Source organism: Lithobates pipiens, unplaced genomic scaffold (genome assembly GCF_037356315.1).
Source record: "Lithobates pipiens isolate NorthernLeopardFrog02 unplaced genomic scaffold, aLitPip1_a1.2 Scaffold_23, whole genome shotgun sequence".
In the NCBI taxonomy this organism is placed as follows: Eukaryota; Metazoa; Chordata; class Amphibia; order Anura; family Ranidae; genus Lithobates; species Lithobates pipiens.
The window spans coordinates 45,537,931-45,563,196 of record NW_027507785.1 but is presented as its reverse complement, the minus strand read 5'-3'; the positions used below and the strand labels follow the sequence as shown (position 1 = coordinate 45,563,196).

Below are 25,266 nucleotides of genomic sequence, written 5' to 3'. Positions count from 1 at the left end.
TTCTGAACCCTTACTAGGACTGACCCCAGAAATACAAAGCTCCCTAATGCAGATGTTCTTTGTATTTTGGGATCCATCTGTACAACGTAGATTTATAACCTCCTACAGATTCCCAAACTAGTCTACAGAGGCCCAGACTCAGCATACTCTCGGTCCTTACTATGACCCCCAACAGGTAAATCTTCCTAGCTCTGCACTAATAATCTGGGTGATCTTCAATCTTGGGGACCCATCTGTACTGCATGACCATCTTACCTCCTGAAAAGGGTCTAAAGTACTCAATAGAGGTAAGTGACACATAAGTACTCAATAGAGGCCTGAATCCAGTGACTTCTCAGTCCTTACTAAAGGCCCGTACACACGGTCGGACTTTTTGACAACAAACATGCAAATTAGCTGGTTTGGAGCAACATCCGACCTGTGTGTACGCTCCATCGGACAAACTTTTTCTGTTTTCATCTGACTTTTGTTGGCTGTGCGAACGGACAAACTTTTTGACAACAGAAGTCCAATGGAGCAAAGTCCGACCGTGTGTACGCAAAAGCATCGGACTTTTGTACAAGGTATAAACACGCATGCTCAGAACCATTGCAAACGATCAGACTACAATACAGAAGTTGACCAAAGGTGGCGCTGGAGTCATTGAACGTCCTCTTTTGAAGTGGCGTCCGTACGTTCTGACGTCAACACGTTCGTGTTTGTTGTCAAAAAGTCCGACCGTGTGTATGCAATACAAACTTGTGGACCACGCCCTTTGTACAAAAGTCCACGGAAAAGTTTGTACAAGTCCGACCGTTTGTATGGGGCTTAAGACTGACCCCAGACAGATAAATTCCCCTTCCCCTAGCCCTGCACTAATAATCCAAGTGTTCTTCACTTTTAGGGGTCCATCTGTACCATCAGTAATCCTGTGTCATTGCTTATCCCAGTATTCATTGTAAAACAAAGACTGTGCATATTCATACAGGTTTGAAACAGATTTAATAATTAAAATATATAACTATTATCATTAATAATGAAAACGGACCAAAAACATTATAGTCTCTTTTTTTTTTAAAGTCTTGATCCCCAGGTTTATCCTTCATACAAAGCTCAGTCAAAATAGGGCCCCAATGTAAATCTTGGGGGCCCCCCAATGAATGGCACAATGGTACATTCCCTGAGCGTCTCTTTCGCTATTAACCCCTGGGCTACCAAATCAGGGCAGAAAGGACTGCATTGATCTCTAACAAGGCAGTTATTTGGTTAAAAAAAAAAAAAAACTCCCGTATCTCCGGACACGGGAAGAGAATTGTATTGCACAGTTCTAGGACTGGTGGGCTCCAATTGTAACATATGGGCTCCAAGGTGACCTGCTCGACCTTGTACCTAACACTGTATAGCGGTAGGTGTAGACCTAGAGGTTGGAAAACACAGAGCCATTTCATCCCCGGATAGAACTCCGCACCCTCTTGGAAAGGCATGGGCTCTCCCATAACGGGGTCCTCAGCAGCACCTAAAAAATAAAAATAAAAAACTGTCCTGGCCTTTAAAGAAAAATACAGAGGTAGGCCATCAGTAGCCACACCAGTACATGGCCTATGGGAGAAGCTGCAGCTCCCACAGGGTTTGAGGTGGATGGTGGTGGGATGTTGCAGGTGGTTCCACTCCAGCCTACATAACATCGACACTGAAACTGTGAACGCAGATTACTGATGTCACTTTCCGACAGCTGGCCCTGCACCCACCTAGGAACAGAGGAACTGAACCCTGGAAGAGCCCGAATGATGATGAAATTGGCAGGATTGAGGTGCAGGAAGGCGTCAGTGACGTTTTCTTGGCGCTGGCAGCGTCCGTTTCCACCACAGAGCTCCTGGCTGCAAAGAGAGGCCGCGGCGGTGACATTCACAATGTATCGACCCAAATCTCCATCCAGGTACGACTTAAGCTTCTGGCAGGTCTCCTGTGAGGAAGAGATACAAATGAGAGAGATTTCATAGAACCTAAAATATCACATTCTAAAAAAAACATCTATCTGTACATTTGCTACACTGTGGAAAAATGCAATGGAGGATATTAGAGGTTGTGACTACAAAAGGGCCCCTTTCCTGGGTCATTCCCAGGTCCTACCTAGATGCACCCAAATGGGTTGGGTGTTGGGAAGGGGTTATATGAGCTTGGTGGTTAGGTGTGGAGAAGGGGTTATAGCACCTGAGAGGTTAAAATATGTAGAAGGGGATATAGGAGCTGGGTGGTTGGGTGTGGAGGAGGGGTTATAGGAGTTGGGTGGTTAGGTGTGGAGGAAGGGTTATAGAAGTTTGGTGGTTAGCGTGGAGGAGGAGAGGTTATGAAAGTTAGGACCATTAGGCGTGGGGGTTAGGAGAGGTTTACAGGAGTTAGGAGTGGAGGAGGAGTTAGGGGAGTTGGGTGGTTAGAGATGCAGGATGAGTTATAGGAGTTAGGTCATTCAGGTTGGAGGAGCGGTTATAGGAGTTTAATGGTTAGCGGTGGAGGATGGGTGTAGTAGTTGGGTGGTTAGGGTTGGAGGACAGGGGTTATAGGAGTTGGGTGGTTGAGCATAGAGGAGGGATTATGGGAGTCGGGTGGTTAGAGGTGGAGTAGGGGTTATATAAATTAAGTGATTAGGGTTGGAGGAGGGGGTTATATAAGTTAAGGGATTAGGGGTGGAGGAGGTGTTATGGAAGTTGGGTGGTTAGGGTTGGAGGAGGGGTTATGGAAGTTGGGTGGTTAGGGTTGGAGGAGGGGTTATGGAAGTTGGATGGTTGGCAGTAGAGAAGGGGTTATAGATGTTAGGTGATTAGGGGCGGAGAAAGGGTTATAGGACTTGGGTGGTTGGGAGTGGAGGAGGGGTTATGGGAATTGGGTGGTTAGGGCTGAAAAGAGGGGTTACTGGAGTTGGTTGGTAAGGTATGAAAGAGGGGTTATAGTAGTTAGATGATTAGGGGTGGGGTTATGGAAGTTGGGTGGTTAGGGCTGAAAGAGGGGTTATAGGAGTTAGGCGATTAGGTGTGGAGGAGGGAATATAGGAGTTGGGTGGTTGGGAGTGAAAGATGGGTTATATGAGTTGGGTGGGTAGGTGTGGAGGAGGAGGTTAAAGGAATTGGATGGTTAGGGTCTGAGGAGGGGTTATATGAGTTGGTTGGTTAGGGTTGGAGGAAGGGTTATAGGAGTTGGGTGGTTAGGGGTTAAGGAGGAGATATAGGAGTTTGGAGATTGGGAGTTGGGTGGGTAGGTGTGGAGGAGGGGTTATAGAAGTGGAAGTTTTCAAAGTGGAAAAGGTTAGCTGGGGGGGGGGGGATAATGATCTGGTGGGTACATGTTAGCTGCCAGCGGCGGTGCATCCATTAAGGGCACACGGGCGCCGCCCCCTCTCTTGAGCCAGCCCCCTCTGTGCAGTATGGATAGATCTATGCATTACATGAATCTATCCATGGCCGCTGTAACCATCCCCTATTCAGGTGCCCGAACCCTTTGCGGACGCCAGGCGCCTGAATTCCAGCGCAGGGGGTTGCTTTTGAAGCACCTGATTAGAGACAAAAAAGCCTGAATAAGCTCCAAAAAAGGTGACCTGCTTGCAGTTCACCCACGTGTGTCAGAAAAGCGAGTTAATATTCACTTTCCTAACACTGAACCGCCTCTCAGCCAACCAGGTGCAAGGGTCTGTTACCTGTCATCTGATTGGCTGAAACGACAGGCGCTACAATTGGACGTCTATCGAAAGGAGTGGGGGTGATGCACAGAGGACACAGGAGCCGCTGCAAGGTCCCACCGCTCGCCGCCGTCACCCGCTGCCCTACTGAGACAGGATAAGTGCCGGTGTTCTGTCGGATAGTGCCCGCTATCGAGAAGTGCCCGGGACAAACGGCACATGGGCCGCGCATGCGCCATACGGAGCAGCACAACAGCTAATTTTACGATCAGCTGTTGTGATTTGTGAAATCTTTGTGTCAGATTGTGCCCCGTGCTGGCGAAGCGTGTTCATGTCGGTGAGGGGTGGATTAGTACACGATGTGGGCGGATGATTCAATGATGGCCAGTGCTGCAAAACACATATTTTTCTGCTATTCTTCCTGGACGCTTGCGGGGCGTGTTTAGCCAACTGAAGGCCGGGTTTTTCGATCAGAAAAATATATGTTTTGCAGCACTGCCCATCATTTAATAATCCACCCCCATCATGTACAAATCCGCCCCTCACCGACATGAACACGCCTCGGCAGGGCACAATCTACCACAAACATTTCTTCCAACGACTATTGTGCGCAGGCGCCGTCTCACCGTCACAACAGCTTATCTCAAAATCAGCTGTTGTTCTGCTCCCTACGGAGCATGCAGCGTTTGTCCCTGGCACTTGTCAATAGTGGGCACTATCTGATAGGACACCAGGCAGACGGTGAACTGGCTGGGGTCACAGTGGCACTATTAGATCTTACAGTGGCAGCATTTTATGGCACAGTGGCAGTGTTTGATGGGCATAGTGGCAGCGTTTGATGGACACAGTGGCTGCGTTTGATGGGCACAGTGGCTGCGTTTGATGGGCACAGTGGCTGCGTTTGATGGGCACAGTAGCAGAGTTTGATGGGCACAGTGTGGCTGCTAAATCTAAACGAATAATATTAATAAAAATAATATTCAAAAACCATAAAGAGTTCATATGTGATAAAGGAAAAAATGATATTTTTAGTCCAAAAATATTATTATTGTTGATTCTTCAAACTTGATATTAAGGTGAAAAAAAAATTTTTTGTAGAAAATATTCAAAACAATCCTCCACCAGTGAGAAGAGGGGCCGCTTACCAGAGCTTTAGATCCCAGTGTTAGTGAGATCAATAAGGCAACAGCACAGGGGTTTCTGGGTGAACCGTCACAGGCATCCCACCATCTATGTCTCCAATACGAAGGCTCCAAAACGAAGGCTCCAATCGAGGAACGAAGGTGTCGTAGATTGCTGACACCACGCTGTCTCTATCTCCAGTACGAAGCCTCCAATCAGGGAACGAGGGTATCGAGGATCATATATAAAAGATCAAAGACACTCGCATAGCGTAAAACCACTTGGTTTAATAAAGTAGAATTTAAAAAAAATTACACTCACATACGTAAAGAAAAAACGATCACATAAAAAACGAGCCGGCCGGACTCGTGTGCCGCCCGCACTTCCTGGTTGGGCGTAGAACGCGGAGACGTCAGAACGCCTATCTCCCTACGCGCGTTTCGTCTCAAACGGACGTGTTCACGGGATGCATCCCGTGAACACGTCCGTTTGAGACGAAACGCGCGTAGGGAGATAGGCGTTCTGACGTCTCCGCGTTCTACGCCCAACCAGGAAGTGCGGGCGGCACACGAGTCCGGCCGGCTCGTTTTTTATGTGATCGTTTTTTCTTTACGTATGTGAGTGTAATTTTTTTTAAATTCTACTTTATTAAACCAAGTGGTTTTACGCTATGCGAGTGTCTTTGATCTTTTATATATGATCCTCGATACCCTCGTTCCCTGATTGGAGGCTTCGTACTGGAGATAGAGACAGCGTGGTGTCAGCAATCTACGACACCTTCGTTCCTCGATTGGAGCCTTCGTTTTGGAGCCTTCGTATTGGAGACATAGATGGTGGGATGCCTGTGACGGTTCACCCAGAAACCCCTATGCTGTTGCCTTATTGATCTCACTAACACTGGGATCTAAAGCTCTGGTAAGCGGCCCCTCTTCTCACTGGTGGAGGATTGTTTTGAATATTTTCTACAAAAAATTTTTTTTTCACCTTAATATCAAGTTTGAAGAATCAACAATAATAATATTTTTGGACTAAAAATATCATTTTTTCCTTTATCACATATGAACTCTTTATGGTTTTTGAATATTATTTTTATTAATATTATTCGTTTAGATTTAGCACACATCATTATTTTTGTTTCAATTTACATTAATTATTGTGGGTGCTTTCTATATTATTTATACTAATTTCATTTCAGATCTAGTACACACTTTATTCACTCTATGATGATATGATAGTACTCATATATACTATTTACTAATCACATTTTTGTTTATTTAATATTGTTTTTTATGCTTACTTTGTATAGGTTTTGATTAGGTTTTAGGTGTTTGATTAATTTTTAATTTCTAATTTGTTTTTAGCGCAGCTCATTTTTTTCACCTATTTAGTTTGATATCGGAGTATTACGATTAGGGTTGCTGCTTTTAGGTTGCTTTCTTTTGTTGTTCGAGTAGCGCGGTTTACCCTTTGTACAGTGTGGCTGCGTTTGATGGGGTTTTTTTTCCTGAATTTTTCAGTTTGTTTGTGCCCCCCAAAAGTTTTAGGGTATCAGTAGGTTTGGGTTTTGTCTCAGATGCCTGGACTCATAACTGGCACTCCCTACATATGAAAAGCTTTAATTTTTTTATTAATTTGATGACGAATACATAATAAGCACAGGGGAGACACAATGAACTGAGACCTCTGGATCAGAACACAGAATACGGGTCATGTTATTATCAGAAACACTCACCTTATCTGAGGCGTAATCGGTATCGCCCCAAAATATCATCCCCGCCACCCCCTGTGCTGCACTCTCTCCGATGGTGGAGATGAGATCCATCTGAAGGGACGAAATACAAAAATGTCAATTAAAATACAAAAATGTAAAACCAAAAAGTATTACAGAGGCAGCCAAGACTGTCATCATAAACATGAGGAACTCTGGATCCAGTGCAATACAGAATGAAGCAGCTCTTTACAGCTGAAGGTATTTTCCAAGGTTTGTACACCTGCTGTGCCCATTATGAGGGGTTCCCACCATCCCTGTGCTGAGTTCCCGGGTCTGTACACCCGCTGTGCCCATTATGAGGGGTTCCCACCATCCCTGTGCTGAGTTCCCGGGTCTGTACACCTGATGTGCCCATTATGAGGGATTCCCACCATCCCTGTGCTGAGTTCCCGGGTCTGTACACCTGATGTGCCCATTATGAGGGATTCCCACCATCCCTGTGCTGAGTTCCCGGGTCTGTACACCCGCTGTGCCCATTATGAGGGGTTCCCACCATCCCTGTGCTGAGTTCCCGGGTCTGTACACCCGCTGTGCCCATTATGAGGGGTTCCCACCATCCCTGTGCTGAGTTCCCGGGTCTGTACACCTGATGTGCCCATTATGAGGGATTCCCACCATCCCTGTGCTGAGTTCCCGGGTCTGTACACCCGCTGTGCCCATTATAAGGGGTTCCCACCATCCCTGTGCTGAGTTCCCGGGTCTGTACACCCGCTGTGCCCATTGTGAGGGATTCCCACCATCCCTGTGCTGAGTTCCCGGGTCTGTACACCCGCTGTGCCCATTATGAGGGGTTCTCACCATCCCTGTGCTGAGTTCCCGGGTCTGTACACCCGCTGTGCCCATTATGAGGGGTTCTCACCATCCCTGTGCTGAGTTCCCGGGTCTGTACACCCGCTGTGCCCATTATGAGGGGTTCCCACCATTCCTGTGCTGAGTTCCCGGGTCTGTACACCCGCTGTGCCCATTATGAGGGGCTCCCACCATCCCTGTGCTGAGTTCCCGGGTCTGTACACCCGCTGTGCCCATTATGAGGGGCTCCCACCATCCCTGTGCTGAGTTCCCGGGTCTGTACACCCGCTGTGCTCATTATGAGGGGTTCCCACCATTCCTGTGCTGAGTTCCCGGGTCTGTACACCCGCTGTGCCCATTATGAGGGGTTCCCACCATCCCTGTGCTGAGTTCCCGGGTCTGTACACCCGCTGTGCCCATTATGAGGGGTTCCCACCATTCCTGTGCTGAGTTCCCGGGTCTGTACACCCGCTGTGCCCATTATGAGGGGCTCCCACCATCCCTGTGCTGACTTCCCGGGTCTGTACACCCGCTGTGCCCATTATGAGGGGTTCCCACCATTCCTGTGCTGAGTTCCCGGGTCTGTACACCCACTGTGCCCATTATGAGGGATTCCCTTTGCCTTTTTTATTACTTGTGACAACAATATATATATATATATATATATATATATATATATATATATATATATAAGTAATGAGGCTACTGACGGGTCATATTTACCACAAGAAGCGATCCACTGGTAGGAGCTTCTGTAGCCCCCCCAATTATTTAAAGCTTATCGCACCCTTAAAAAATCTTCATTTCAAATTTTGCTAAACTATTTTGCCAAAATTTCAGAAAAGTACGATCCCAACAATCTGTGGTATATTTTGCAGGCTCATGTCTTACATCCTGGAATGGGTGTTTTTTGCCCCCCCCCCCCCCCTCACTTCATTAACTCGGCTTCACTGTGTCATAGAAAAAGGGGAAAATCCTGTAGTGTATTATGTCATACCTCATACCTATTAGCATTGTACTGATACAGAGTATTTTCACAAGTATCGGTACTCATGCTAATGCACCAATACCTGAAACCGATACTTTAAGGCTCGATTTACATCTATGCATGTTGCTTTTGAGCGTTTTTGCAGTGCTTTTTGCGGTGCTTTGCCGCGTTTTGCGTTTTTTTAAAAAATTTTACACTGTGGTTGCAACCAGATATATACAGTGATAAAAATGAAAAAAACAAACAAACAAAAAAAACCGCAAAACGCAAATTGCGGCAAAATCGCGGTACTTGCGTTTTTGATGCAGATCCATTGACTTTTATTACATGCAAAACGCTGCATTTTGCATGAAAAAAAGTCCCCGAGCCTTTCCAAAAACGCAGAAGGCACAAAAATGCATTGATGTGAACATGTTCCATAGGAACCCATGTTAACAAAAATTTCCCTGCATTTCTGCAAAATGCAAAATGCATCAAAAAAACGCGTTAGTGTGAATCAAGCCTGAGGCTCGGTTCTTTGAGCTGTCGGCGGGTCTCCCTTGTGTTAAAGAAGTTCGGTAATTGGAGCGTTCACAAAAAAAGAAAAAAGCAGCCCACAATGTATATTAAACAACATTGCTCAGCCGCTGAAACACTAAAATAAAAAGAAACATTGTTTCTTTTTGAATCTGTTTCTTCATCTGCAGATCAGAGGGACAAACAAATGTCCCTCTGTTTAACCCCTTATTAACCCTTAATTTACTCCAATCAGCCTTAATTGACTCCCTAGTCTCCTCAATTTAATTATTTTCCTGCTTTTTTTGTTAACGTCTATTTTTTAAATGATAAACAATTAAAACTTTTTTTTGTTTTGCTTTGTTAGTGAATATTTTGACACATATATATTAACACATTTCACATTGAAAAAGCGCAAAAATTTTAAATTTGTAAATAACTTTTTAATGCTTTGTATTGCTGACAGCTGAAGTGGAAACAAAGCAGTTGCGGTAGGGATCGTCGAGTATAAAAAAAAAATTAATAAATAAAAAAAAGTTATCGGTACTCGTAAAAAAATGGTATCGGTGCATCCCTAATACCTATGTATAATATAGGCGTAGGCTATACTCACAAAGCAATGATTAGTCACATCCTTTTTCACAATCACAACCAGGAAAATGGAACACTCACCTGAACTCTATGACCCCCCCCCCCCTACACATATACATATATATATATATATATATATATATATATATATATATATATATATATATATATATATATACACATACACACACACACACACACACACACACGGTTGTGCTCATAAGTTTACATACCCTGGCAGAATTTATGATTTCTTGGCCATTTTTTCTGAGAATATAAATGGTAACACAAAAACTTTTCTTTCACTCATGATTAGTGTTTGGTTGAAGCCATTTATTATCAATAAACTGTGTTTACTCTTTTTATATCATAATGACAACAGAAACTACCCAAATGACCCTGATCAAAAGTTTACATACCCCTGGTGATTTTGGCCTGATAACATGCACACAAGTTGACACAAAGTGGTTTGAATGGCTATTAAAAGTAACCATCCTCACCTGTGATCTGTCTGCTTGTAATTAGTGTGTGTGTATAAAAGGTCAGTGAGTTTCTGGACTCCTGATAGACCCTTGCATCTTTCATCCAGTGCTGCACTGACGTTTCTGGATTCTGAGTCATGGGGAAAGCAAAAGAATTGTCAAAGGATCTTTGGGAAAAGGTAATTGAACTGTATAAAACAGGAAAGGAATATAAAAAGATATCCAAGGAACTGAGAATGACGATCAGCAGTGTTCAAACTCTAATCAAGACGTGGAACATGAGGGGTTCTGTTGAAACCAAACCACGGTCAGGTAGACAAACTAAAATTTCAACCACAACTGCCAGGAAAATTGTTCGGGATGCAAAGAAAAACCCACAAATAACTTCAGATGAAATACAGAACTCTCTGAGAACATGTGGCGTGGCTGTTTCAAGACGCACAATAAGGAGGCATTTGAAGAAAGACGGGCTGCATGGTCGAGTCGCCAGAAGAAAGCCATTACTACGCAAATGCCACAAATTATCCCGCTTACAATACACCAAACAGCACAGAGACAAACCTCAAACCTTCTGCCACAAAGTCATTTGGAGTGATGAGACCAAAATTGAGCTTTTTGGCCACAACTATAAACACTACATTTGGAGATTCAATAAGGCCTATGATGAAAGGTCTACCATCCCTACTGTGAAACACGGAGGTGGATTGCTGATGTTTTGGGGATGTGTGAGCTACACAGGAAATTTGGTCAAAATTGATGGCAAGATGAATGCAGTATGTTATCAAAAAATACTGGAGGAACATTTGCATTCATCAGCCAGGAAGTTGCGCATGGGACGTACTTGGACGACCTGTCATTGGCTACAGCAGAATAAAGTGAAGGTTCTGGAGTAGCCATCTCAGTTTCCTGACATCAATATCATTGAGCCACTCTGGGGGGATCTCAAAAGTGCTGTTCATGCAAGATAAAGAGCCTCGTCCACAAATACCACAAAAGACTTCAAGCCGTCATTGATGGTAAAGGGGGCAATACACGGTATTAAGAACTGGGGTATGTAAACTTTTGATCAGGTAGTTTCTGTTGCCATTATGATTTAAAAAGAGTAAACACCGTTGATTGATAATAAATGGCTTCAGCCAAACACTGACCATGAGTGAAAGAAAAGTTTTTGTGTTATCATTTATATTCTCTGAAAAATGGCCAAGAAATCATAAATTCTGCCAGGGTATGTAAACTTATGAGCACAACTGTATATTCAATTCAAAATCGTAATAAAAAAAATGGGTAACAGCATCCATACACAAATTCTTCAGTCATGTGCGGGCAGATGAAACGCCCACCAACAAGTTGTGACCCGCTGGATTAGTGTAGGTCAAAAAAACATTATCCTACAGATTCCAGTTGAACAAACTCTATGGAAGTCACATGACGAAATGCGTTGACCGGAAGTGATGTCATGTACGTGGAGTTCGTAAGTACTGTTGTTTTTTTTTTATTATTGTGGTTTTGAAGGAGCTTTGCTATTTTATTTTATTTATTTGCTTATTTATTTTTTGTTAATATAATAATAAAAGGGCTTTTATATAAATACTGCACTACGGGCCTTTTTTTATACTGTATATTTATTCGGGGGCAAATGCTGTTACCAATTTTTATTGCAATTTAGACTTACGTATATTTAATGGGTCATAGGGTTCCAAGGAGCATCCGGTCTACCTGGTTGTGATTGTGAAAAAGGGTGTGACTAATGAGTAGTATTATAGTTATTATTATAGTATTAGTAGTATTATAATATATATATTTTTTTTTTATTTTTTTTTTTAATTATATATATGAGATATGACATCATACACTACGGGATTTAAAGTGGGGAGGGGGGGGGGTCAAAAGCATTTGTTATTCATTAAAGGGGTTGTAAAGGCAGAAGGGGCATTCTATGCATTAAGATAAAAAGCCTCCTGAGTGCAGCAGCCCCTCTAATACTTACCTGAGCCCCCATCTCAATCCAGTGGGGATGCACGAGAGCCACAAAGCCCAGGGACTGTCCCTCCTTATTGGCACCATTGGCTCCCGCTGCTATCAAAGTCAGTGAACCAATGAGGAGAGAGGCAGAGCCAGGGCCGAGCCACGGCTCTTCACCTTAATGGGCACAGGGAGCTGCAAGCTTCTTGCTGTCAGGGCACTCGGCACTCGGGAGGGGCCAAGAGCGCCGACGTGGGATCCGAGAAGAAGCGGGTTTGGGCCGCTTAAAAAAACAAACAAAAAAAAAACACACCACACACAGCAACAAGACTTAATTTTAACCACTAGGCGTTCGCGCTCTAGCCGCAAGACGGCTGCAGCGCGGACGCCAATTGCCGGGAGGACGTCCTCCTGTTTACTTCCACGATGCGCGCATCGGGGAAATTCTGAGCTTGCCATGTCCCTTGGAGACAGCCAGTCACAGATCGCTGTAAATGGTCAATCACAGCGGCTGTTTACAGCACAATCGGCATGTCCATTGAGAGATGATCTCATATGTAAACATATGAGATCATCTCTCATCGCCGTCTCTCCCTCCTCACACAGACAGCGTGTGAAGAGGGAGAGATGAACGCTGCAAGCGGCAGTGAGTAAAAAATAAATAAAAATAAAGTGCCCACAAAGTCACTGTCATCTGTCCCCACTGCTACCTGTCCCCAATGCCACCTGTCGTCACTGCCACCTGTCCCTAGTGCTACCTGTCCACAGTGCCACCTGTCCACAGTGACACGTATAAGTGCCATGTCAGTGCCACGTGTCATCAGTGCCACATAGTTCCATCTGTCATCAGTGCCACATCAGTGTCACATGTCATCAGTGCCACATGTTAGTGCCACCTGTCATCAGTGCCACGTATCAGTGTCACGTGCCATCTGTTATCAGTGTCACGTGTCATCAGTGCCACGTATTAGTGCCATCTGTCATCAGTGCCACATATCAGTGTCACGTGCCATCTGTTATCAGTGTCACGTGTCATCAGTGCCACGTATCAGTGCCATCTGTCATCATTGTCACATGTCACCAGTGCCATCTGTCATCAGTGCCACATATTAGTGCCATCTGTCATCAGTGCCACGTATCAGTGCCATCTGTCATCAGTGCCACGTGCCATCTATTATCAGTGTCACGTGTCATCAGTGCCACGTATCAGTGCCATCTGTCATCGTCACATGTCCCCAGTGCCACGTATTAGTGCCATCTGTCATCAGGGCCAAATATTAGTGCAACGTGTCATCAGGGCCACATATTAGCGCCATGTGTCACCAGTGTCACATATTAGTGCCATCTGTCATCAATGTCACATGTCATCAGTGCCATGTATCAGTGCCATCTGTCATCAGTGCCACATCAGTGTCACGTGTCCTTGTCCTGGTGCTCCAGGGCCTTCAAAAGTGTAATAGGTAGTCAACAAGTTAGATGTGTAATTTATGCTCCTAGAACACCTGATGGCGCTCCCTGCATGTTGGGCCTCTCTGAGTGGCCAGGCTGTGGAAAAGTCCCACACACGTGGTATCGTAATACTCAGGAGGAGTAGCAGAATTTATTTGGGGGTGTCATTTGTGGTATACACGTGCCATGTGAGAGAAATAACCTATTACAATGACAATTTTGTGGGGAAAAAAAAAATCTTAATTTTGCAAAGAATTGTGGGAAAAAATTACAACATCTAAAACCTCACCATGCCTCTTAGTAAATACCTTGGAATGTCTACTTTCAAAAAAGGGGTCATTTGGGGGGTATTTGTACTTTCCTGGCTTGTTCGGGTCGCAAGAAATGAGATCGGCCACCAGTACATCAGATGTGATACATTTTTTATGATTTGCGCCACAGATTGTAGGCTCTCTAACTTTCACAAAGACCAAATAATATCCACTAATTCGGGTTATTTTTACCAAAGATATGTAGCAGTATAAATTGTGGGCAAAATTTATGAAGAAAAAATTAATAATTTGCAAAATTTTATCACAGAAACAAAGAAAAATGCATTTTTTTTTCCCTAACTTTTCAGTCTTTTTTCATTTATAGTGCAAAAAATAAAAAACCCCAGAGGTGATCAAATACCACCAAAACAAAGCTCTATTTGTATGAAAAAAAGGACAAAAATGTTATTTGGGTACAGTGTTGCATGACTGAGTAATTGTCATTCAAATTGTGAGAGCACAGAAAACTGAAAATTGGTCTGGTCACGAACGGGGTTTAAGTGCCCAGTTGTCAAGTGGTTAAGTTAATAATTTAGTTTCAAATTCGTTATGTTAGAATGATTCTTTTTCTGAATTTGTTTCATATATTCCTTATTTTCAAAATGAATTCAAATTTTTAAGTTAGAATTTTAGAAGAATTCTATTGTATTCTAGTCTATTCAATTATTTTCTATTCTATTGGTCTCCAAATTGCGGCCCGGGGGCTAGATGTGGCCTTTCACTTAATTTTAACCGGCCCTTAGGGCACTATTTCATTCACTGACAGCAACAAAGGGGCACAGTTCCATCCAAGGACACCAACAATGAGGCCCAATGACACCAATGATGGGATACTATTCCTCCCAAAGACTCCAAGATGGGGCACAATTCCTCCCAATGACACCAAAGATGGGGCACTATTCCTCCCAAAGACTCCAAGATGGGGCACAATTCCTCCCAATGACACCAAAGATGGGGTCCAATTCCACCCAATGGCACCAAAGATGGGGCACAGTTCCACCCAATGACACCAATGATGGGGCACAGTTCCACCCAATGACACCAAAGATGGGGCACAATTCCACCCCATGACACCAAAGATGGGGCACAATTCCAAACAAAGACACCAAAGATGGGGCACAATTCCAAACAAAGACACCAAAGATGGGGCACAATTCCTCCAAATTACATCAACAATGGGGCCCAATGACATCAGTGATGGGGCACAATTCCTACCAATGACACCAATGATGGGGCATAATTCCCCTCACTGACACCATTGTTTACTCCAACTGATGCTGGGACTTTTTCTACTCCCGATTGCCACAGTCCAGCCCTCCTAAAGTCTTAAAGAGGAGTTCCAGCCATCTGTAAAAATAAATAAATAAAAAGTTAGCAGCTACAAAAACTGTAGCTGCTGACTTTTAAAAAGCAGTCACCTGTCCCGGGATCCAGCGGTGTGCTCATCCCAGTTGGTCACACCCGCTGTCTTCGGTCCCCGGGGCCGGTATCTTCACTATGGGTACCTGGCTGTGACAGCTTGCTGCTTCACAGCCAGGTGCCCACTGCGAATGCGCGAGTCGCGCTGCTCATCGTGAATGGTGGATGCAGTCTTCTGGGACCTGTCAGTGTCCCAGAAGACTGCAGGGGGAGGGAGGAGAACTTCCATTTTGTGGGAAGCAGGTACCTGTCAAAATCAGGTACATGCTCCACACCCCCCCCCCCCCCCTCTTCAAAAGTGCCAATTGTGCAGGAGGAGTCGGGGATCCTTAAGGGGGAACTTCCCCATTTTGGCTCCTAAAGTGGACCTTCTGCTCATTGGAACCCTCCCCCCCTCCGGCACCACAATTGGCACCTTTCAGGGGGGAGGGGGTGCAGGTACCTGTACAGTACAGGTATCTGCACCCACTTCCGGCGTAGATTCTGCAGAAGGTACACCCCTTTCCGCAGAATCTACGCCCCTTTCTGAAAGTCCCCCGCTGCCTGCTGGAAAACACACGGATCCCAGAGACAGCGGGGACCATCCTTATTGCGCAGCGCGACTCGCGCATGCGCAGTAGGGAACCGGGAAATGAAGCCGAAAGGCTCCACTTTCTGATTCCCATACCCAAGATGGCGGCGGCAGCACCCGAGAGACGATCAAGAGATCGGCTTCGGGTGCTGACATCGCAGGCGCGCTGGACGGGTAAGTGCCACTATTTTAAAAGTCAGCAGCTGCAGTATTTGTAGCTGCTGGCTTTTAAAAAAAAAAAAACGGCGGAACTCCCGGCAGACTCCCGCTTTAAGGACAGTAAACTGGCCCTTTGTATAGAAAGTTGGGAGACCCCTGTTCTGTTCTATTCAGTTCTATTCTATTATTTTCTGTTCTATTCTATTCTATTCCTTTGTATTCTATTCTTTTATTTTATTTTTTTATTATATTATTTTCTAGTCTATCCTATAGTAGGAATCATTTCACTTGAACAACTTACTGTATTTATTGCAATGTGTTTCCACTTCGAATAGGAATTCATAAGATTTGTTTTGTTATCATTAATTTCAGATTTGTTGAAATTCGTTTCTATTGTGATTAAAATTGTATTCAAATGGATCGCACATGTCTAACAATCACCCCTCAATAGGACTGACCGCTGAGTCATGGGAGGAGAGGAGACAATGTCATAGATTTCCTAATGTTACTAAACCCCAAAATTGTAACTTATTGCAGCTTACCAGCTCTTAGTACCAGTACAGTACGACATAGCATGCATGCATATTTCTTTGCAATTCTGTGAGCGTTCTTGCGTGGTGTGTGTAAGGCAGCCCTATTGGGGACACCTAATGTAAAGGGGGACCCTACTGGGGACACCTGATGTAGAGGGGACCCTACTGGAAACACCTGATGTAAAAGGGGACAATACTGGGGACACCTGGTGTAAAGAGGGATGCTACTGGGGACACCTAATGTAAATGGGGACGCTACTGGGGACACCTGATATAAAGAGGGACGCTACTGGGGACACCTGATGTAAAGAGGGACGCTACTGGGGACACCTGATGTAAAGAGGGACGCTACTGGGGACACCTGATGTAAAGGGGGTCCCATACTAGGGACACCTGATGTACAGGGCAACCCTACTCGGGACACCTGATGTAAAGGGGGACGCTACTGGGGACACCTGATGTAAAGGGGGACACTACTGGGGACACCTGATGTAAAGGGGGACGCTACTGGGGACACCTGATGTAAAGGGGGACGCTACTGGGGACACCTGATGTAAAGGGGGACGCTACTGGGGACACCTGATGTAAAGGGGGACGCTACTGGGGACACCTGATGTAAAGGGGGACGCTACTGGGGACACCTGATGTAAAGGGGGATGCTACTGGGGACACCTGATGTAAAGGGGGTCCCTACTAGGGACACCTGATGTACAGGGCAACCCTACTCGGGACACCTGATGTAAAGGGGAACCCTACTCGGGACACCTGATGTAATGGGGGACTCTACCTGTCAGGGGGACAGTTTGCCATCTTCGCCCTGGATGACCTTGTCCCGGCACTGAGTGGCTGCCTTTTGTTTTCACCGGTGATCCTGACAGTAACACACTTCCTGTTCTGGGGTGACAGTGCTCACCCACTATACTGTATACTCTATAAAGGATGTCCTGTTGTCTCCTAGAGCAGGACCACAGAAAACCTCTCCTTATCTCCATAGCATTCTGTAGTCCATAGAGAGAACTGGGAACAATGTAACTGGTAACACTCAGCACAGAAAGCTCTGGCAGGATCAACAGGTGTTTTCTTTTGCACTTATCAACGAGACATAACAAACCACTTTCAAAGGGAAATTTGACAGATAAACAGGGACAGGGTTCAACTAAGATATGATAATTGTTGGAGGTTTACATATTCTTAAAGGAGACCTGTTATTAAAATTCATCCAGATTTAGAAAAAAAAATATTCCAGCATGCTGTTTTTCTCACCTGAGAGAGAAGGTTGAGGTTGGTCTTGTAGGTGGGTCTTGTGTACACGTAGACGGGGAGCGAGTAGCCCGTGTGTTGTTGAGCGATCCTCATGGCCTCTTTCACCCGGTATTGAACAAATTTGCGCCCGTTAATGGAAGATTGGAGTGGGGGTTCCAGGTAGATGGATGGATAAAGGGCGTCACTCTCCTCCCAAAGCCACCATAGCTGGTCATTACGTGGCATCTCCACGCTGGGGCACTTGCCAGTATAATTGTCCCAGTTGGTCAGGTAGTCGTGGTTGTAGCAGTCCGGGAACAGGTAATACCCCCAGAGCTGGCGGGGGCGATACTTTCTGGCTTGCCGAAGCGTTTCCACCATGAAGTCGCGAGCAGCATTCTCAAATTCAACCTGGGCTTCTGCGTTCACATCGTTGGCCGACCAGTCGGGATGACGAGAGGCCACCAGCTGCCGGGAAGCTTGCCTGTACACGTCCTTCGCGTTCCAGTTCCGAAGCCAAATCGGATTCCAGTCCTCCCAGTCGATGATCGCCAATCCACTTTTATTGGTGAAGGGTATGTATTTGTTGAGCCCACCCACCATCTTCAGCAGGTGATCTTGGAGGCTGGCGTTTTGGGGTACACCTCCGTTGATGGATATGTTAAGCTGGTCGTAGTAAGGGTAGAGCCCCAGTCGCTCCCGGTAGAAGATGGTGGGATTCTGATCTACCATATCTTCGCTGGGCGAGCCGGTCAGATCAAAGAGTCGCAGGTCCAGAGACACGTTGAAACGCGTTGAGCAGCTATGGGTGGGAGCGGCCCAGGCCACCATGAAAGGGCGATTGGTAAATAAAGGTGGGGTGGTGGGCTTGTCTGTCCCGATGATGGATGATTGGCCATGAGCCACGACGATAGACAACAGGACACAGGTGAGGCCAGGGTGGGGCGTCATTGGGAGAAAATCAGGAACCGAGTTTGAAAAGCCCTACGGAGACACGGAAGAGGCAGAAAAAGATAGTCAACAACGGCCAATTAACAGCTCAGTGTACTTCCCCTCCCCTCCCCCGTATTTAGTTTTAACCCTTCATATTACCCAAACTTTAAATCGACTCCAAAATGAACCATTAAATCTAAACAATAAAATATAAAACCCTAAAACTGAACACTTTATACCCCAAAACCTTTCAATTTTTGCAGTCAAGTTTGAGAACCCTCCACTATACTGTATGTTTGTTATATGTTCACATTACCTAAAAATAAAAAAAAAATATAAAAACAAAAATGTAATATAGTGCAATCATTAGACGTGGTGGCTGCATTCGTTTTCTTTTTTTTTTTTTTTTTATGGCTTTTTTTCCCTCTGTTTTCACCTGGGGATCTGACCAGTAACACACCTCCTGTATTAGAGCGCCCCCCCCCCCCCCACTCTGGATAAAGGAGCACAGGAGGCACCTTTGAACAGCATCGCTGTCAGTCTGGGGGGGGGGGGGGGCTGGGGAAGTGTTATATATACTAGCAGATTTAGACACACTAAAAAATTGAAGCTGAACTCCACTTTATATTACGCTCATTATTGTAGCGATCTCCAGCACTTCGCGGACAAACTGCCTCCTGCTACAGCCAAACATTTCACAATTTGGCTCATCAGTTCCATTCCTAGTCATAGTTTATGAAGGTACTCGGCAGGTAGGTTGCTCTATGTACACCTTAAAGAACTAAGCACAGATCTTCTGTGGCTGTCGGCTGCCTCAAATCCTTCCGTCTCTTCATGTCATCCCAGACACTCCACGATGGTGAGATCGGGGCCCTGTGGGGGCCAAACCATCACTTTCAGGACCCCTTGTTCCTCGTTACACTAAAGAAGACTGTTCTTAAAGAGGGATTCCACCTACAAAAAAAAAATGATTAAAAGCCAGCCGCTATAAATACTGCAGCTGCTGACTTTTAATAAATAGACACTCAACTGTCCCAGGGTCCAGCGATGTTGGCAGTAGGGTTGCCACCTTTTCTTCAAGCCAAACCCGAACACTTTAGCGGCGCGCGCCAATTTTATTTTTAAGGGGGAACACTGTGGACTCTGGTGTAAAGGGGAACTCTGATATAGAGTTCCCAGCATTCCCCCTTAAATTAGGTTCCTTAAAGCACCCTTTTCCTTAGTGCTACTTGCTTGGAGGCAGGAGAGAGAAGGGAGGGGGGGGGGAAGACTTCAGTTACAGACATTGGATGGTGACCTCACTCACCTGAGGATGGAGGCTCGGGCATCGACACCTTCCATCCACCATGTTATCTGAGCTAAGTTGCTGAGCTTCAAACTTCCAGCCCCGCATATCCCTTTCCTGAGGCACAGAACACTGGGGATTGGAGTGTGGGTGGGCAAACAGAGGGGTAGGGGTGGGAAGGGTTAGGAGCAGATCAAGCCCTCTCTCCTATCTGTGTATGGGGGTGGGGCCCGTGTGCCCACCTGTGCACTTGGCATTTGTGGTACTTGATTACTTGGGGAGCCACAGTCCATTCTGAATATTGTGTCCGGGTTTCAGATGGTCTGAAACCTGGACACACGATTCAAAACCCGAACTGTCTAGGGGAATCCCGGACAGGTGGCAACCCTAGTCGGCAGCCGAGGCTGATCGATCTTTCGGGTCTCAGCTGCTGCCTCCGCCATTCTGGGTGAGGGAATCAGGAAGTGAAGTGTTGCAGCTTCACTTCGCAGTTCCCTACTGCGCATGCGCGAGTTGCGCAGAGCAATAGGAATGGTCCGCACTGTCTCTGGGACCCGTGTGTGTCCCAGCAGACAGCGCGCCGGGACAGGAAACACCATAGACTCCCACGGGAGTCTAGGCCCGGAAGTGGGTGCAAATACCTGTCTTAGACAGGTATCTGCACCCCCTTCCCCCTGAATGGTGCCCCCCATAGGGGGGCAGGGTTCCGATGAGCGGAAGTTCCACTTTAGGGTGGAACCCCGCTTTATTGACATTGGCTGAATGTTGAGGTGTTGTTCTGCTGCAGGCGGTCTGTTTCCATCCGATTTCCCCATAGAGGAGAGTGGGAGGTTGTCCGCGTCCGCTCTGCACAGCAGGACCTGTCCCCCCTGCTCAGCGGGGATCAGTGGAGCTGATTGAGGTTTATTATGTTTCAGGTTTATTATACACCGCTGTGGGTGCACATACAGTAGTTATAATTGATCCCGACCCCTGCCACCTTCTTTCCTGCCCACCGATGTATAAACTCGGGCTGTTTGCAGGGGTTGTCTGACAAAGGGGGCGGAGCTGAGCATCAATCGTTGGAAATCGATCGTTGTGCATGGGATCTGCTGTTTTCCATACTGAAGGCTTGACTCGACCCGTAGGGGTCTCCATGTGAGGCGAGAGGCTGGGGGAATCGTGTAGGCGCACCACGTATATTATATATGTGATTGGAGGAATTTGACATAGATCGAAAGTTGTTTTTGCACAATTTTTTTTGCACACGGATTTAATTCATGAACTTATATATGTGAACTTATTCACATATATCACATGTTGGACTTTGTTTTTTGAATTTTACACTCCATTAGAACCATGGATTTAATCAGAAATTTTTATTTTTCACATTTCTTTTTTTATGTATGTTATTATATCATTAGACTAGGGTTGTCATATATTTTTTCACTTGATGCACCTTATATACACACTGGATGTTATTTTAGATTGCTGTATGGAATATGTGGCATTGATGCACTTTACCAGTGATCTAGAGAAGAGTAGCGAAGATTTGTTATTTTTATTTTACGCTGGCACTTGCCTATTCTGTTCTACACGCTTACTTGTCAGGTGTGTGAGTGGTTCTATTTAGTATTTATATACATATTGATTCATTTCTGCAGAGCCCTCTTTAACCACTACAATACAGGGCACTTTCACCCCCTTCCTTCCCAGCCCAATTTTCAGCTTTCAGCGCTCTAGCGCTTTCAGTGACAATTGCGCGGTCATGCTACACTGTACCCAAATGAAATTGTTATCATTTTGTTCGCACAAATAGAGCTTTATTTTGGTGTTATTTATTCACGACTCCGTTTTTTTTTTTTTTGCGATATAAGCGCAAAAATAGCGGAAATTTGGAAAAAAAAACAATATTTTCTTTTTTCTATTTGAAAAGAAATCCAATAAAATCAAATTTTGTCATAAATTTAAGCCAAAATGTATTCTGCTACATGTTTTTGGTAAAAAAAATTCCGTTAAGTGTATAATAATTGGTTTGTGTGATCACGGACATATGTACGCAAATGATCATGTACATATGTGTGCAGGTGATCACGTACATATGTGTGCAGATAATCATTGGGACATGTGATTTTAGTGGGACATATGTGGGGGACATGTTTTTATTATTAGGGACATGTGTTTTTATTATTTGGGGACATGTATGTTTTGGGGACATGTGTGTTTTGGGGACATATGTGGGGACTGTGTTTGTACTGTGTGGTGTGTTGTGTGTTTACACTACACTGATGATCAGTGAGTAAAAAGCTGTAAAAAGCAGCCCATACTCACTGATCATCAGCCGGCTGCAGCGTTCTGCTCTCCTCTCCTCAGCGGTGACTTCCGTGTGAGGAGAGGAGAGCCGATTGCCTAGCAACCGGCTGTTTGTTTACATCACATGACGGCCGTGATTGGACACGGCCGTCATGTGATCAGGAGGGCCAATCACAGAGCCCTCCTGCCGATCTGAGATGTGCCGTGTCCGGGTGACACAAGCACATCGGGATCGCGCCGCTGCGCGGGCGCGCGCGCGATCCCGCTACTCCTGAAGGACGTTCCTGAACGTCCTATCAGGAGTAGACGGCTCCCACCCGGCCGTATATATGCATTGGCCGGGTGGGAAGTGGTTAAGGCAGGGCAAAAGGGGCAGCTGCCCTGGGCCCTGTCATTGTTGTGGGGCCCAAAACAGCTGCCTCATACTTGCCAACTATTCCAGTTTAAATTCCCTTGTCCCTTGAAGATTTAGTCCCGTGCTGTGTCCCGATATCTCAGTGTGAAGTGCTGCTACTAATGCTGCCCGGCTCTGCCCTATTGTTGTGTAGAGACGACTCACCTGCAGACCCTGTGTTTACATGTAAATAACTGGCATTCATATGTAAATAGCGATTGCATTACTATGTAAATAGCTGCGGCTGGCAGCCTTGATATCTAAATTAAGGTGGCAGCCATATGTATATCATGCCCCCTGCAGTGAGGAGATGATGAGCTGTAACCTCTAGCAACCAATCAGTGAGCTGTATTACTGTACAGCAGGGGTCTCAAACCTCCAGCTGTTGCAAAACTACAAGTCCCATGAGGCATTGCAAGGCTGACAGTTACAAGCATGACTCCCATAGGCAGAGGCATGATGGGACTTTTAGTTTCACAACAGCTGGAGGGCCGCCAGTTTGAGACCCCTGCTGTACAGTAATCTCTAGCAACCAATTAACAAGCAGAAATCATTTGCTGTAACATCTAGCAACTAATCAGTGAGCCGTAATGTGTGCTGTAACCTCTAGCAACCAGTCATTAAGCAGTAATGATATGCTGTAAGGCTCGATTCACATCTATGCATGTTGCATTGAGCGTTTTTTGCGGTGCTTGACGCGTTTTTTACCGCGCTTTTGCCACGTTTTGCGTTTTTTTTTTTTTTTACACTGTGGTTGCTTAGCAACCAGATATATACAGTGAAAAAAATGAAAAACAAAAAAATCCATTGACTTCTATTACATGCAAAACGCTGGATTTTGCATGAAAAAAAGTCCCCGGCCCTTTCCAAAAACGCAGAGGCACAAAAATGCATTGATGTGAACATGTTCCATAGGAACCCATGTTAAAAAATTTCCCTGCATTTCTGCAAAATGCATCAAAAAACACGTTAGTGTGAATCAAGCCTAACTGCTGGCAACCAATCATAATTGCTGCCTGATCTGACACAGTAAACTGATTTTAAGTCTAGCTGCTATCTATTGTATGTCTCAGAGCAGGTAGAGAGTGAAATTGCATGGGTGGGCGGCCCAAAGAAAAAATTTGCCCTGGGTCCAATCAATATTAAAGACGGCCTTGCATTTCTGCACTAGTTAGCGCCATATACTTCACGTATTCGTATGTAAAATGTGAGCTTTAGGATCCGTGGGTGCTGTGCATTAAGGAAGCCATTGGAATTTTTCATTCCTCTCCTCCAACTCATTGCATTCCCTCCAAGACGCATTAGAGCACAAGGGTTCTATACTGCATGTTCAGTCAAAAGTAGGACGTGGTCAACAAGCAGAAGGATTAGGATCCAAAACCCCATATGGCATCATGGCAATCAATCTCTCCAGCCATCAGTAAGGCTTGGCTTCCACAAATCGTCATTATCTCCAAGGAGTACCGTTTAATAGTGGTGCGACTTCAAATCGCAGCGACGTCAAAGTAGTCCCTGCACTACTTTGGTCCAACTTTGATGTGACTTGGGGCCATGAACCTCAAGAATACACAGCATTGCTTCAAGTCTCATAAAGGTCGCATCAAAAGCTCAGGACTTTTTAGGTCGTAATAGTGGAAACCTAGGCTAAGATTGTAGATGGTCTTTAGACCTAGCGGATGTGTGTGTACTCTATACACACTTCGAGACACACATGTTTCTGCAAGTACCTTCGCTTGGCCGTTCGAGTTCATCTGGCAAACTGTGGCCTTTCCACAAACTCCGGGCATTTCCCAGGATATTAGGTCCAGTAGTGGCTGTCTTGCGGGAGCAAGGACTTCTGGTGAGTCTTGTTTGGGCAACAAACTGGTGCAATGTCTTCCAGGTCCAGGTGAATACACATACACACACTGAAAAGGTACTGGAGAGGCGGGGCAGCTATAATCTTGGGATTTTTTTTTTAAAACACAGGTTTTTACATACTGTCCCTGGTTTTATTGAGGCTGGCAACCCTGATGGGGCCCCTTAGTGGCATGGGCCCCTCGGGCAGTGCCCAAGTGCCCGAATGGTCAGTCCGCCCCTGCAACGGTGTTACCTGGTTTTTGTAGTAAGGGAAGATTTGCTTCCTGCACCAGGAACAGTAACTCCACAGAGGAGACAAGTCCCTTTTTGGAGGGAGCTGAGCTAGCTAATCTTTCAGTTTATCAGCTACCAGGCAGGGCCGTCTTTAACGCAGGGCAAAAGGGGCAGCTGCCCAGGGCCCTGTCATTGTTGGGGGCCCTGCGCTGCCCACCTTTTGAGCCCTGCACTGCCCGCCGTCTACTTGCTGATGTTACTTGGAAAAACAGAAGCAATGCTTCTCTATTTCCAAGTGACAGTGCTCCTCTCCCGGCGGCTGCTCTGGGGAGTGTCTGATACACACACACTCTATGAGAGAAGAGGAGGAAGGGGGCGGGGAATCTGCACAGGGGAAGCTACCTCACACTGGCATGCTGCACGGACATCGGGGGACTGGACAACATGCTGTGAGGAGCTTTTGGGACAGAGGAAAACTCTCTACTGGAATGGCAGAGGGGTGGGGGGGGGGGGGGCTTTGAGGGAGGAAAGTTTTACCTTGTACTTGGGGGGAGAGTGGAGTGTGGAGCTCTGTACTGGAATCTGGAGGGGGGGGAGAGCCATGCATCCCTACACTCTGCACCCACCTCACCACCTGCACTCTGCACCCACCTCACCACCTGCACTCTGCACCCACCCCTCACCCCCTCCCAACACTCTGTACCCACCCCTCACCCCCTCCCTGCACTCTGTACCCACCCCTCACCCCCTGCACTC

General features: G+C 45.8%; 1 protein-coding gene across 2 annotated transcripts in view; it reads right to left on the bottom strand.

Moving 5' to 3' along the window:
• Positions 1–964: 964 nt before the first annotated feature.
• LOC143927441 (hyaluronidase-2-like) overlaps positions 965–25,266 on the bottom strand; it is a 28,728-nt gene continuing 4,426 nt past the window's right edge. For both annotated transcript variants that reach the window (XM_077451517.1, XM_077451518.1), the window contains exons 2-4: positions 17,555–18,517; positions 6,504–6,593; positions 965–1,942 (exon numbers count right to left, since the gene is read on the bottom strand). In XM_077451517.1, the coding sequence (XP_077307643.1) occupies positions 1,529–1,942; positions 6,504–6,593; positions 17,555–18,484 (1,434 nt within the window). In that variant the 5' untranslated portion in view covers positions 18,485–18,517 and the 3' untranslated portion in view covers positions 965–1,528. The remainder of the gene's footprint in view (positions 1,943–6,503; positions 6,594–17,554; positions 18,518–25,266) is intronic.